The sequence below is a fragment of the Falco punctatus genome, assembly GCF_963210335.1.
Source record: "Falco punctatus genome assembly, chromosome: 4".
NCBI classification, from domain to species: Eukaryota; Metazoa; Chordata; class Aves; order Falconiformes; family Falconidae; genus Falco; species Falco punctatus.
In genome coordinates this window covers 57,130,163-57,145,858 of record NC_137583.1, presented here as the reverse complement: position 1 = coordinate 57,145,858, position 15,696 = coordinate 57,130,163, and the positions used below count along the sequence as shown (strand labels likewise).

At 42.5% G+C, this 15,696-nt stretch overlaps 1 protein-coding gene across 5 annotated transcripts in view; it reads right to left on the bottom strand.

Moving 5' to 3' along the window:
- The window catches only part of LOC308063652 (sodium channel protein type 5 subunit alpha-like), a 224,945-nt gene that overhangs the window by 81,408 nt on the left and 127,841 nt on the right, over positions 1-15,696 (bottom strand). For all 5 annotated transcript variants that reach the window (XM_080386919.1, XM_080386920.1, XM_080386921.1 and 2 more), the window contains one exon: positions 14,373-14,729. In XM_080386919.1, coding sequence (XP_080243045.1) covers positions 14,373-14,729 — 357 coding nt within the window. The remainder of the gene's footprint in view (positions 1-14,372; positions 14,730-15,696) is intronic.

The window sequence follows — 15,696 nt, the reverse complement described above, 5'->3', positions numbered from 1 at the left end:
GGCAGAGAAGGGGTGCTGGGCAGCAGCTGTGCTCACCCCTGTTTGATGGTGTGTGCATGGGTGGGGGGAACAGTCACCCTTGCTTCGGAGTTTAAAGAGCATGTATAATTGATGGGGCAGATTCCTCAGCGCTGTTCTTGCCACTTTACGTGCTCCTTGAGTAATGGAAAGGTAGATTAAGCCCATTAATTATGCTTCACAGCACCTTTGTGTCACATTAGAATTCTTTGAGTTCATTCTAAGCTGCCACTCTTCCCTCCCTGCATTCTGTGGAGCCATAAGGCTGCACTAGCATCGGGGCATGTCAGACCTGGCATAGGTGCATCCCATCGAGAGGGGGAGGCAGGCAAAGGGCACCAGCTCAACACTGCTCTTGCTGCCAGTCTGACACTGGATTACACAATGAAAATGCCTCTCCAAAGGGGGTGGCTGAACTGGGAGGGGAGGCTGGCGCTTCCACAGCTCCTGTCTCACCAGGACCAGCCCCTAGCCTCTGCCTCTCCTCACCCCCAGCCTCTGCAGCACCCCAAAAGCAGGCACAGCGAGGGGCCTATGTCCTTGTCACTGAAACACAGACATGAGGCAACCCACGATGCTTCTTACCACAACCTGGTGGATTCCTCATCCTGCCAAGTCTTTTTCATGTGTTATCCACCTACATGGGTATTAGCAAGCACACAAACTGTGCCACTCCGACTGCTGGTCAAGAACTACTGAACTAAATTTATATTAATTTTTTTAATTGATGACTTTCAGTGTTTTTTGAAAGTAATTTCCTTAGAAGTATCAGAAGATGAGTGTCTGGAAACCAAGTGCTTCCTCAGTCACAAAGTCCTATATGAGAGAGGAGGGTGGGATGGTGAGTGAAGGCAGATAAATTCTTCCCACTAGTGAAGCCACAGCATAAAACCAAACATGTTCCCACAGGCTTTTCATCAGATATCAAAACAACACTAATTCATCAGCATAGCAAGAACTCCATCAGAGCTGCTATGGACTTCTCTAACCACTGTCTAGACAGAAAAAAATGTGCTATCAGACAAGTCCAGTTGCAAACCTCTGCCAGCAAGACAGCTGTGCTCATGATGCTGGAGGCTCAGCGCACCCCATAAGCATTAGGGAAACTACAGAAAGTTTATTGATTACAAACAAAGACACAATTACCGTGTGCTAAGTCAACAAAAGTGTTTATCTGTCACGGTGATGAGGATGTCAAGACAATTAGAGAGCAAGACAGTCCTGGATTGACTGAACATGCCTGAGTCTTTGCTGTTGCTGCTCCCTGCAAGGAGTGATGATAGGTGACAAACACCTGTATTATCCCTGGAATATTTTCACTCCTCATATGCAAACACCACCTCATCAACTGCTCTACCAATTATTGAACACAAGACACAAGAAAAAAACATTAATTTTGGAAGTTTAAGCTCTGTTATTCTTACCTGGAGACCACACCAGCCCTAACCCTGCATGACTGGGCTCATGTGAAGGACACTGCCCGGTCAAGGCAGAGTGAGATCCCTGGAGTCATCCCTTTAAAATTCAGATCCTACACCTCCCCTGAAAGGGGGACACCCAGCTGTGACCAAAGGTTGTGCTAACTCTTGCACTTAGTTATCTACAGGCCACCATGTCTCTTGGGCAGTCAGGACCAGAGACCAAGAGAAAGGGGTAATTCCCATTCACACATGGCAGAAAATATCTGGGAAAAGGTAAGCCAGAGAGCCAAAAAGATAATACATTCCTGGAAACAGAATAACAGAGAAAGAAAACCAGTGGTAACGGCCACAGTAAGTAATGACTTCCTTGCAGCCAATGTATTACACCAAAACAAAATCAATATGAGGGTAGACCCAGAGATTAGAAAATTAAATCAGAGAGTTCAAGGAATAATTAGTATTAGCTTTGCCTTTTTTTCTTCCTTTGTTTTGTTGTTGTTGTTGTTTTTGTTTTTTGGTTTTTTTTTAACATGGAGGGGAGCATTGTTCCCTTTGAAATGTTGCTTTCTAAGCCATTTCCCATGTTTGGTATTATAATTTGGGATTCATTATGGAATCATATATACCTATTAAGTGAAATGTGAAAAGGGGAATTCGGGAGGTGTAAGGAGGTTCTCATTTTTCGCACTTTGCAAGTGCAGATTCCTGGGAGGGCAGAACAGTGACAGAGCTGTCTGCCAGCCAGGAGGGCTTCTTTCAGAAAAGCTACAAAATAGATTTCTACTAGTAATTTTGAACAGTACAAAATCTTCTGCCTTCACAGCAAAAAGCTGGGCTTGCAGCTTTCACACACCTCTGCTGGAGAAGAGGAGAAGAGGTCCCACTCAAAAGCAGGACAAACCCCTGCCTTTCATTAAAGAAACAGGGCAGGAGCATTTACCACCAGGAGTGCCAGTGGTTTCCAGAATGAGAGCCACCCTGCGCTTGCTAGGCAGGAGGTGCTGACACATACGCCTTGCTGCTGTCCTAACCAGTGACCCAATTCCTCTGCCACCATCTGCTCCTGGCTCCCACCATGCCCCCAGTCAGCAGCCCATCCCCTTTGGTCTCTGACTGGGCTGTGGCTTCTTCTGCAGGTTTCTTAATACTTCCTAAAGCCCCAGGGAGATATTCTTGTTCTTTTGCAAGGAGAGCAAGGCGGTAGATGTCCTTTCTTCCTGCAGTTTATGTCTACAGGATAAAGCTGGCTCTGAGCTGTGCTTTGCAGAGAAGCATTACTAAAACATAAGAAAAGCACTCTGTGGAGTACTGGTTACCAGCATCCTTCAAATCAAGTCTGTGCTCAACCGCCTGATCAAAGCAAACTCTTCTTTCCAGGCACGATGACCTCATCTTTGATTACCTTCTTCTATCAGGAAATACACAGGTGTTTTGCTGATGTGGAAACCTGAAAATTATTTTATTTATTAATTTTACTCTGGGTGCCTGGCTGAAATCCCAGCAACTGGGGTTGCTCAAAATCTTCTTCAATGCAAGATGGACATAAAATTGGGGAAGCAAAGGAGAAAGCTGGTGGTGTTAGCTGTCCATAAGAGCATTTTTATAAGGAACCAAAAGCTAAATAGCTTGTTCACTTTATGATCTAAAAATTGCATCTGCAGTAGTAAACAAAGACAAGTCAAGGCTTGTTCTCCATCCCTGCGGGTAAGCAGCTGACCTCCCTTCCCCACTCTTCCCCCAGGCAGGATTGCTTCCTGGCTGCTGTCCCCAGCCAGGGCTGTCCCCTGAATGCCCAGGCACCAGCTGGGATGGGGTGACCAGGGAATCTGCTAACCAAGACAGAGGAGGGATACTCCTAATGTTTGAGTTCATACCCTAGCCAGTTTATAGAGGCAGTCATCTGCTTTTGTTTTCAAGCAGAGAGACTTCAGCAGGCATTTTGCACTTGCTGAGCCTCCCAGAAATGGGATGGAATGACATCTAAATGTGGGAGACGAGAACTACAGGAGGGGAGAAGTGACATGGAAGTCCTCCTGGAAGAAAAACCCACACAAAGGAGTTTGTAGCACAAGGAGCATGAGAGTGCTCTTGCTTGTGTGGCTGCAACAAATCAGTGTATGTGAGGGGGGGCAGAAAGAGAAGGGAACTGGTGGTGGGGAGGAGGCAGTAAACAGAGGGGAAGGGGGACAAACTGAGAGTAGAGCTGCTTGAAAAACATCTATCCCTGAAGACAAATGTAAGGGTTATACTTAATGAGAACTCATTTAAACAAGTCTGGCTAGGGATGACCCGAACAAAACAGGAAGAAGAAAAAATAACACATGAAATCTGGAGACAGGGAAATAGAAGAAGAGACTTAAACAGCAGCAAAGAAATAAAAATGTCAAGAGGGATGAAGAAACCACCGGTCTGATTCTCCTTTCCTTTGCAGTGTTTGCAGTAATACAACATGGATGGAGTAGATCTGTATCTGATGGAGATTCTCCTTGCCAGTGTGGACCAGTGGTTTTATTGGATCTAGAGGAGTTTAACAGAGTAAGAGCCAGCCAAGCTGACTTTTGGGAACAGGAGGAAATGTGAGATGGTAGCAGGAGATCAAAGACAGGTCCTTTTTGACTGCAGGAACTTCTTACTGTTCAATAAGTCCCCCAAAGGCAGGAAATTGGTATCTAATCCTGTCTATTACATTTAGCTTCCAAATGTATTCTTCAGCATATTTCTTTGGGAAGCCATATACCATGTTGCCACGTACGTGCTAGATGAAGAAATGCAGATATGAACATGCACTGTACATGGAAAAGATAATTTCCAGGCTTTTTCAAATATCATACACCTCCTGAGAAGGTTAAGGCTGTCATGACTAGCTGATTGTTTCACATATCCCTTTTAACAAGCTATTTCTAGAGGCAACTGTTAGAATGAACCGCTCACTGCTTGGTTTCTGTGGGGAAAAATAATATTTTTAACTTTTTTTTTTTTAACAGAAGCATAAGATGTTTAGGATTAATGAATAATGTATTAAATTTGTACCACCTGGTCTAATGTTTTTAACATTAAAGCCTTGCTGTTCACTCAACACATGCTAGGAAGAACTCTGTTGTCATTACCCTTTCAATGACATCCAGACAACTCACATAGTGACATTAATAAAAAGGGACACATTTAGTTGTACCTACCTTTGTACACTCTTGTCCAATTAAATTTGACTCAGTGTCTTCTAGATTTTTAATAACCACCTGGCTATTAACAAGAACTTAACCACTGACAAAACCCTACTTCCACTATTAACCAAGGACAGGTGTAGTAGAAAGAAATGAGCCATATTTCTGCTGATGCCTACTGTATTAACAGGGCTGCAGTTTTTATTTTGAAAACTCAGCTTCTCTCCAATCCCCAGACTACAACCAAATCTTAACAAACAATCCACTACTATCACCTTCACAAATAAAATATATATATGCACATATACACATGGTGGATCCTATTAAAAATATTTCATTTTGTCAACAGTTCACATAATGGAGTCAATGCTTAAGCAGTGTTTTTAGAGAAATATCTCCGACTTGGAAACACAATTAGATCAAAAGGCATAAGGATGGTTTCAAAGGGGCAGGTTGATTGAGCTAATGGATTAGCACTCTTCTTCCTCCGTATTTCTAAGTAGTCTCACTCCCATGAAGGTTAATGGGAGATAGTTTCATGTTCCCATATATATATACCTACAGAGGAGCACTAGCATTATTATCAGATTTTATTCCTCTCTGATACATCCCAGTGACTCATTTGTAGACCAAGAAGCAATACTTCCACCAATTAAAGAATCAATTTTACCAATGAAAATCTGCACCAAATGGCAAAATCTGCCACAGCCCACCAATGAATCTGATTTGGGTTATTGTTTTGGGGAATTTCTTATTTCACAGATGAAAAAAGAGCCTTAGTCCAATTTTCTTTTCAGCCTCCTTCGAGCTGCACCAGAAGAGAAAGCTTGCTCCCCATCTGTATGCCAACTTTTAGTAGGGTTTTGGCTATTTGTATTTTAAAAGATATACCTTTCTGTGGAGGAGTGTTGCAGGGAAAAAATTGGCAGATTTTAGTAGATATTTAGCATGGACACCATATAGTACCTTGAAAACAGGAACTGAACACATTTGTCCCCTAATAGAAGATGTGTGCTCAGATTTAGTCACCAAGTGCCAAAATTCAACTCTTCAGCAGAAACAACTGAGCCTGTGGCAGGGTACAGAAACTCATAAATCTGGAGTGACAGACGGAAGCAGATTGCTTTTTAGGAGTATATTTTGAAAGTAGTTCCTTGTCCCATCTCTTCTCAGGTGCATTTCCCTCACATCTCTTGGGCAAAGCAGCTCTGTATCTCCTGGCTTTGAACGAATTCCACTTAATCTACCATACAATGGCATTTTTGAAACCCAGCAGTCTTTGATGGTTCATCATAAATATCCCGAGGTTAACTCCCCCAGACTTTTCCACACAAGCATCTGGTGTTACACATGAAGGTAGGATATATCTACTCAATAAAATAAATGATAGTAATTATGTAAGCACTTATAAATTACACAAGTTTTAAAGCCTGGAGTCTTAGACAAAAGGTTTGTCTTTAAAGTAACCCATATGTGGATGTAAGCTTTCCACCCCTGCTAGCAGTCATCAGAGGCAACTGGACTAATTGATGGTTGGTGTAAGGATTTATCTTTTTGATTCATCACATGATGCTATCTGTTTCTGGTGGACTTTTCATTACTTTTAAGGATGTTTAATACTTAAGTAGATATAACCAGATGTTTGCTCAAAAACATGAGCTACCTGAGTGCTTTCCTTCCAGACACTGCTCAAGCAAGGATCGATAATGGGGAATACAAATAGCAAAAATGGCTTTGGACTAGGCTGGTAGCTGCCTTGAAAAATACGAAGGGAGAAACTGGGAAATGTGCTGGGGTTTAACCACTTTCTTCTGAGGTTTGGACTCTCCAGCATCACACTAAATGTACCTGCTGCCAGCCATAAACACACATCAGTAGAAACAAAAAGGATGGTAACGTGCTGACAGTTGTTGTGACTGTTTTGCTTGTGTCCCCAAAAGTGCTTATTCATGTATTCTAGGTTGCTCCTCTGCAAAGCTGCATGTGACTTGAGAAAGAAAATTCGCCTCCCTTATATAAGTGTCCAAATTGATGAAACAGACTCAAATGACACTTCCATTTCTCTCTAATGATCCCTTGGGCTCCCTGGCTTCTTCTGGACCCTCTAACTCTCCAGCCCCCATCTCCAGTATTCCCCCAGCTCTCATTATGGCTCCCGCAGCTTTCTGATGATCCTGCTCCTCCACAGCATCCCACACGCACTCCGCTCGCCGCTTTGCACATTTTGTGTGTCCTGACAGTGACTGTTCCTGACATGCCTATTCTTGCCTGTTTGTCTACTGGACTTCTCAGCTGATGTAATCAAAACACAAATGCACATTTCCAGAATGTTGGGAACTGCTGAAAGAGCAGATAAGGTGAACAGCAGCACCCAGGACAGAGAGAGCAGAGGGAAGGCAGCGCTCATGCAAGACTTGGGACAACCACAACTTTTGTTTTGAATCTCCTCTGGATGCACATTTCCTTGAAAAATGCTGTTCTTCCCCAGCTTTATATAGTTGCATCTTATCCCATTTTCATTCCATTGTGAAAGAAGTGGAACTGGTGGGCCCCAAGGAGAGTACCAGTTTGGCAGTAGAAGTACAGTACACAAAGTCGAGGACATAGACCTCTACTGTCGTTTGAAAATTAAAAACCTAAAACCTAAAATGGTGTCACTTGGGCTTGTAATACTATCTCCCCAAACTTGCTTTAATTTCCAGCTAGCAGATCTAACCTAGTATTTACAATTAGAAGGCACATAATATTTTAAAATTCCAGTTCATTTATATTAATCATCAGGTGCAATGCAAATACTACATTTCCCTCCAAGGAGATTAACCTTTATTCACAGAGTGAATGTCTTAAGTGGCCTCCATGAATAAGAGCATGTTTATCATTAAATGTAAAAATAATTACTTGAATCAGGGCATCAAGTCTCGCTGCAGATCTTGAGTTGTATATTCCTCTAGGGACAGACAGAAAAACCCACGAAAATGGGGCTTTGGTAGCTCTAGATTTGTACGTAATTCGAAAAGAAAATAAGAAGATAGCTGGAAAAGTGTTATCATATGTCATCCCTCTTCCATTTTAATGTATTTATTGGCACAAGAAATCTTGATGAATGAGGCCTCATTCCTTTAGGGTAAAGCAGCCCTTAATCACCCTGTAAAAAGCTTCATGGTCTTGAACCCACCTGGTGTAATGTTTCATGTCTTTTAGAAGCATCAGAGTCTTGATGTAGCTTCCTTCAGTGACAGTCCCATCACGTCAGGCAGAAACACAAGTCTCATCTGAAGACCTTCTTTGGCCATCATAATATGCTTTGGCTGTCTGTGCTCTTGAAATGTAAAATTATAATCCACTTTCACCTAGGCCTGTTAGATGTTATTTTGCTATTACTTGTGATTTTACCACAAGAGACAGTGATAGTTCTCTATATCCATTTCATTTAAACAAAGAGAAAATCTGACACATTACCATAAACCTCTCTCAAGCCCAGTTGTGGTCTGCTGAGAAATTTGCAGTGATGGAGGTGTATCTGTATTGGGTGAGACAGGACTTTCTGGCTACTTCTACACTAATAAATTAAATGTCCCTAGGAACGTTTTCTGGCACCAAGGACAAAGGCAAAGTATCATCTTGCTCCCTATTATTAAACTTCTTCATACCCTGTACTGACCACAAACTTCCAGCTGGGATAGTCCCTTGCCTGTGAAACTCCCATACAGCCAGTCAGCTGATGGATTCCCACAGGGTGGGCCACCAGTTCTCCTCCACAGGTCAGTTCTTTCTTTCTTGCCCTGCTGCAGAGACATGTCTTTGATAGAACAGCCCTGGTAATGTGCCATTTTATCAACAGAATTTGGCTGCTAAAGATCAAAATAGTGGTGAATGAGACCTAACGAGGTTTTCTTGGCACATGACCAGTTTGAGAGTCCACAGATTTTTAACCTGAGGGAGATGTAGCAACACTTCCCTAGAACATCTCTTCAAGGAACTTCCTCCACTGACTTGTAGGAAAGGTATGTAGGGAGAGGCAAACCTCTTTTTTTCTAAGAATGAGACATTTCAAAAAATCTGTGTGTCACAATCATGGGACATGTTAAAACAGAAAAAAAAAAAATCCATTAAGGCTTCCTGAGACGTGGAAGCAGAATAAAAGGATGGATTCCAGGTGTATCTGACTATTTCACAGAAAAGTTTCCACTGAGTTTAACCAAAGTGGGCCAGTTCAAACCTCATCCAAACCATGCTGAGCAGCTCTGCCGCCAGGCAGTCAAATTACCGTAGGAAGACGGGACCCTGGAAAGTCCTCTTGGGTCACCAGGTCAGGCCCCCTGATAACATGGATTATTTCCTTCACAAACTAGTCAAGCTCCATCTCACACGTTTCTGGTTTGGGGCTAGTCAGTCCTGGATAGCCCTCCTGAACAACCTCACTGTGCTGATAGTCAGAAGCCTCCTTTCCAGTCCTAGCCTAAAGGTACCTACAGCGATTTATACTCCCTTGATTTGGGATGAGCCATATCCTGTCTCTTAAGCTCTTCTCCTCCCATGCCTAGCTCTGCATTCCCCTCATCTCAACTTATCAATGTCTACAAATATCTTAAGGGCGAGTGTCAGAAGGATGGGGCCAGGCTCTTCTCAGTGGTGCCCAGTGACAGGACAAGGGGCAACGGGCACAAACTGAAGTTCCACTTGAATATGAGGAAAAACTTCTTTACTGTGAGGGTGACAGAGCATTGGCACAGGCTGCCCAGAGAGCCTGGGGACTCTCCTTCTCTGGAGATATTCAGAACCCTCCTGGACACAATTCTATGCAACCTGCTCTAGAAGAACCTGCTTTAGCAGGGAGTTGAACTAGATGATCTACAGTGGTCCCTTCCAACCCCAACCATTTTATGGTTCATATTATCATACTTTGCTTTTCCCAGTAGTATTTAATCTTTCTTGAGCACCAGGCATTAATGGGGCGTATTGCATATTCAGTATTGCAGATCGCTGTGCAACAGCATTCATACTCTCCTTTCTCCTCTAATTACCTTCCCTGATACCTATTAGAATCTCATTCACTTTTGTAATAGGTGCAATGTATTGGTGTATCGGTACGTTGCACTGGCTCAATCAGCCAGAGTGATATGTGCACGGGGACAGCTACAGACTTTGCCTCCGAAGACTTCAGGAATAGAGTTAGGTACTTTTAGGGGTTATTAAATCTGATGTATTTTAGATGTCTTTTTGGGTAAGATATTTTATGACTTCACAGACTCCATTAACTAGATCTGACTACAAAGGCATCTCCATGCAATTATCTCAGATGCAGATGTCCACAATGACTGATATGTATATTTTTATTATCCTCTCAACCATTTTTTGTTGGTAAGCTACTTGGTCATAACATAAATTTTTAAACAGGGCTGAGTGCATGACCTTACACTTTGCATTTCATAATTCCATGCATCACGTATTAATTCAATGATGATTCAATGGTTATGCAATCCTTCCTACAGCATAGCCTGATACTCTAGAAATTGGTGGTGCTTTCTACCTGTGTTCTCAGAAAATGTCACTAATATTTTCTATAGTGAATAGTATTTCCATGGACAGTTGATAAAAGGAAAAGCCTAGTACTGATCCTAAAAGAGCACTTCCAGCCTTATATTCCGTCTTTCAGGAAAATTTGGAAGATGTCACTTCCCGGGTTACAGACTCAACATCTTGGCATGCTTGTGACTCCAGAAAGACAAAATCCACCATAGAAATGCAGCAGGGAATTACCAGCTTGTGGAGGATTGGGGAACGGTGGTGGATGTGTCATGGAAGTACTAGGAGATGTGTGTAAATCAGGCAGAAGTGAGACAGCAGTGATCCAGAAACCTGCAGCCCTGAAACCCTGTTAGCTTGGGTCAACACTAACTGATGCTTTTTGGGTGCTTCCTATGTCACGCACAGCCAAATCGGAGCACAAAGACAGGGAGTGCTTTTCTGCCCTGTGTCCAGCTGCCCTTCACTTGGTGGCATTTCAGGAGAAGCTGCTAGAAAACAGGCTTCATCCAGATGGCCGGCAGAAGAATAACAGGGTGGCGTGGCCAGCATACGTCACGCACATACGATGAGGTTGGGAGGTTGTTGCGTCTGTGATTGAAGTGTCAGTTTTATTCATGCACGTTGTTAGCACCAATTACATGCAATTGCCCCCTGAGAAGTGGCTGGTGTTGTGCTCGACTCGACTCTCACATCGGCTGACCCGGCAGAGTAGGGGGCACCAGGGACTGGCTCGCTACCCAAATCCCCCTACATCTTCTTAATAATTCCCGTCTTGGTGATTTTCCTTTCTAACCCCAGTAATACAAACATGTGTAGGAAATATGTTAAGCCTTTTACAAAACTGAACAGTAAGCACAATTATTCAGTTAGCAATTTCAGCAGCTCTTCCTTACAAATGAGGGAGAAAATATTTTATTATCTGGCTGTTCAGCTTTGCCTTCCAAAGCAGCTTCAATGACCCTAAAAAAGCCATCTGACAGCAGTAGCACAGTCTTATTGTGCAAAACATGGTTACGTAGCACATAATTTTCTAACTGTGTTGTGAAGTTTAGATCTTCGAAGATGACTCAAACATCAGCTGACCAATTGCAAACATCGTTTCATGTGGCACTGCACTGGTCCAAGACATTGTCAGGATTTATAAAAACAAACCAAAGATTTAAGATTTACTAAAACTCCTTTCAGAAACATGAAGTTGCCCAGGGCACTTAAAAACTTTCCCGGCTTTTCTTTCACCATTCCTTTGAATTTCTGTTAGTGGGGCTTGGCAAGACCTGAAAACCAAACCACTGAACATATCACAGAATTACAGTGGCTTTAACTCTCCCAGCGCCAGTTTGCAGCCCTAACAGTAGTTAAAGAGCGTGTCTGCTCTCTAATGCTTAGCCTGCAGCCAGGGAAGTGACCACAGTCACTACCATAAGTACTGGCAGATGTGACAGATAAAGGTGTTCAGTTTGGATGGGTGTGCAGATGTGCTACACTGGGAACAACAATGCAGGATTTCCTCTGTGCCTTCAGAGACGAAGAAAGTGTTCAGAGTCCAAAGGAGATACAATCTCAGGATTCTATTTGTCTTATCAGAATGGACTCTTGAAACAGCAGAGGAACAAGGATCTCAGTGATTTAAAAGAGAAACATTTCTGGCAGAGATTACAGCAGAGTTATAGGTAAAAGATTTAGCACTCAACTCCTTTTGTTTTAAAGAGCTTGCGGTGCTTTTTGGCTACCACAAGTTTTGGGTCTGATGATGTACAGCAAATAAGTGAGTTTGTGATTTCAATCCTCTCACTGAAGAAAGCAAGAGTTTTGCTGATGCCAGAGGAGTAAGACGACTTTCTACCTGCTAACCAACATCATGAAATCTCTGTGTAACACATCTGATACTGGAGGAGTCCCATGACTGAGAATCTGCTGTTCTTTTTGCAGCTATGAATAAATTTTTATTTATTTATTGTGATCTGCAGACACTAATTATTCCTATTTACCAGCCATTGTCTCATGCTTACAGAAATGCTGGCCGAAAAGGATAAAGCTAGGAATTCTGCTTTCAGCTGACCAGTAACTCCAGTTTATCCATGCTGACAGAGTTTTTCAAGATCTGGTTTTACATCTGGGACAGACTTTTTTGAGCACTGAATGTTAAGTATGTGTAGTTAATGTTAACGCAACCTCTGCTGAATCAGATTTTATATTTAACAGAACTTACACACATTTATGAGTGTGACAATCTAAGGGTATCAGATGTTGCAAATTCACATCCTTCAATAATCCATGAATATTCTAAATGTTAACATTCTCCCCAGAATTTACCACATATTTTCAGGTTTCATTATCATACACAATCCATTGCTTAATGGCAGGGGGAGATTAACTTTCTGGATCTCAGGCTAAACTCCCCAGAAAGATTTGCAGAAAGTAATAATTCACCCCCAACTCCTCTAATCACCTTTAGTTCCAAGAAAAATCTATAGAAATGGGATGTTAGGGGAAAAACTCAGAAGTTTTAGGCACTTTCTGAGAAATCATGGTTTAATCTTTTGACTTTTATAAAAAAGCCCTATAAAATATACTTTGCTCTTGCAATCAACATTTTCAGTGCAAAACTGATTGTTAACATATAAATCAATGTAAACAAAACAATGCGCTCTGTTTTCCTACCTCTTTCAAGAATTTTTCTATCCCAGCAGCTGAGAACCAAAACACTGGGTACTTAAAAGCACAACCACTAAAAGCAATCGGTAGCAAAACCCAACATTTTTTTGTAGCAGCATCTACTATTAAACAACTCACTACATAAACAGTAAGCCCATTAGGGCTGCGATGTCAAAGATGCTCTGTAAGCTGAACAGGCAAAACATTTCCACGAGGACTGCAAGCCAGCAAAGCGCTCCATAAGATGTCAAGAGGGAAATACAATTCAGTCTTAATAGGTTCAGAGCTTATGTAAGCCTTGCTTATAGGATAGTCTATTAAAAAAGCAAGCGAGCTAGTGACATTACTGGAAACACAACCTGCAGCTTCCTAGAACATGCAGAATAAAGACATTCAAAACTCCACGCAAAGTCACTGTGCTGGCTGTAAGGTTTGCGTGTTCTGGGACCAAAAATGAAAGGAAATAAAACCATCTCCCAGTATAGTGACAGCCGAGGTGATACTCACTCCTGTATAGAAAACAGACCCGGAAGCCCTTCAGCCCCATGAATGGCTTAAGAAATAAAATCATTACAACCAGCCCACATGCCTTTCTTCTAGTAAAACAACATCTGTTCTGCAAAAAACAGTAAAGCCTTCATTCCTAATTAGTTATGCAGTGCTAGCAATTTTGTATTTGGGGTATGAACAAGTTTTTCTAGGTGACAACTTGATTCATTGAATTAAAGACATGTAGCAATGTGAGATTTGCCATTTCTGGATAAAAAAATGGTACATCTGCACAACTGTAAGGAACCGATATATTGATAATAGCCTTAAACATTAATCAGTGCTCAAATTCAAGCAGAGTTGCTGCAGAAAGCTGTTCTGCTCAGATTGGAGAGGAGCTGAAACAAGCTGTAGCTGCAAAGTGAGCTGCAGCTCCCTGACTCGGTAACCACCAGGCTGTCCTGGATAGCATGGCTTGAGGTCTTGGGAAAGTGAGATCTAGCTAGCGCCTCCCATCCTGGAAAAAACTCCTGTGGTAACACAAGGCAACCACTCACATGCACAGAAGGGGTTGCCTAAACCCCTCACAGCCACGGATGAGGAGCCCCTGCGACGCCGCTGACGCGCTGAGCTTGTGCAGACACAGGCTCACACACCCTTGCCTTGTACATAAATGAGACGTCCTCTCAAGAGCATCAAACTTGAATTGATGAACGCTCAAGTGAGACCTCCACCACCAAGACTAAAGAGAACTAAAGGGACACCACTGGATCCGGTGGGTGCTGAGATCTCTTCTCCCCCCACTCCCTTCTCCTCTCCTCTCACTCTTTATGGAATAATGACCAGTTCTAAGCAACAACGCGGCACAGGACTTGCTTATCCAGTTAAAGTAATCACCACTGAGACATCGTACCTAACCACGTCTTGTATTTTGTACTACTAAATCATAAAACTGGTTGGTTGGTGTCATTCCACCTTAATTCAGTCCAAGGGTATCACGAACTAGGTTGTCAGTCCCAACTGACATCCTAAATGACTGCTTCCAGGTCACAACACACACCCACCATGAAAGGGAGAAAAAAACATCTTGAGAACTCACCACCAGGTTTCCTATCACCATGACCAACAAGAAGACGAGAAGGCACAGTGGCTGCCCAGCTACCTCCATGCAGTCCCACATGGTCTCAATCCACTCCCCACACAAAATTCGGAAGATGATGAGGAACGAGTGGAAGAAATCATTCATGTGCCACCGTGGCAAATTGCCGGTTGTACTTATCTTCTTCACATTGTCAATGTAGCTTTTCCCAAAAAGCTGCATTCCTACCACGGCAAAAATAAAGACGATGATTGCCAGCACAAGAGTGAGGTTACCAAGGGCACCTACTGAATTACCAATGATTTTAATGAGCGTATTTAAGGTCGGCCAGGACTTTGCCAATTTGAAGACTCGCAGCTGTGAACAAAACATAAACAACAGTGTCAGTTCACAGAAGCAACAGACATTTCAGCCAATCAATTATTAAAGTGGTTAAAACATGAAAGATGTTAAATACCCCAGTGTGTGTGGTACAAGGTGATTTTAGCTATACCTCCTATTAACCTCACTACGTCTATTAATAAAATATCAGTTGGGCTTCTTGGATGGGAATAAAGTTTTCCAGAGCTATGTTCTGTCTTGCTGGATGTGCTTTTAGAGGCTCATTCCCCCAGTGTCATGGTGGGGAGAGGATGGAAGGAGGAAATCTCAGGTCTTAATATTTTCTTTTACATTGCTTTTCCTCCTCAAATTAAACAGTCTGGCAGGCATCCGGTGGGATGGGGTTTCGGGCTTGATCCCACAAAGAGAGAAGCAATTCAAAGCAAGCCTCAGCCAGATGCTATTAGCTGTTAGCTCCCAGGGTGAAAATCACCTCCGTGCTGAGGATCACGCAGTCTATGCACAACCCACGTCCCACTTAAGACCTATTTTAAGGATGTAAATGGTGCCTAACCCTTGTGCTGTGTTTTCAACTGAAGGATTAATTTCAGCTCTATTGAAGAAGGATTGATCAAAAACTGACAGGAGACCCTCAGCACCTAACACCAGTGGTGAAAAATTTGCATTTGTGAGCAGTGCAGAGAATTTTGGGGAGAAAAAAAAAAAAAGTCTTCTGTTAAATGTAACCATAAGGGTTTATTTTCCTGGTCTTTCCAAGTTGTGAAGCCATATCACGGCCAGAATGATTAGCATGGACATCCTGGTACATGAAGTGCAACACAAATCTCAGGCTGGCAAGGAAACTACTTTTCTGTTCCAATATGTCAACAGTCTCTCATTAATAGAATACCACTACCCTGTGCATAACAAAGGAGCTGACAGCTAAGGAGTTCCCGTGAAAGACAGATGCTATGTTATGCTGATCAGTTCTAGAAAAAAAAAA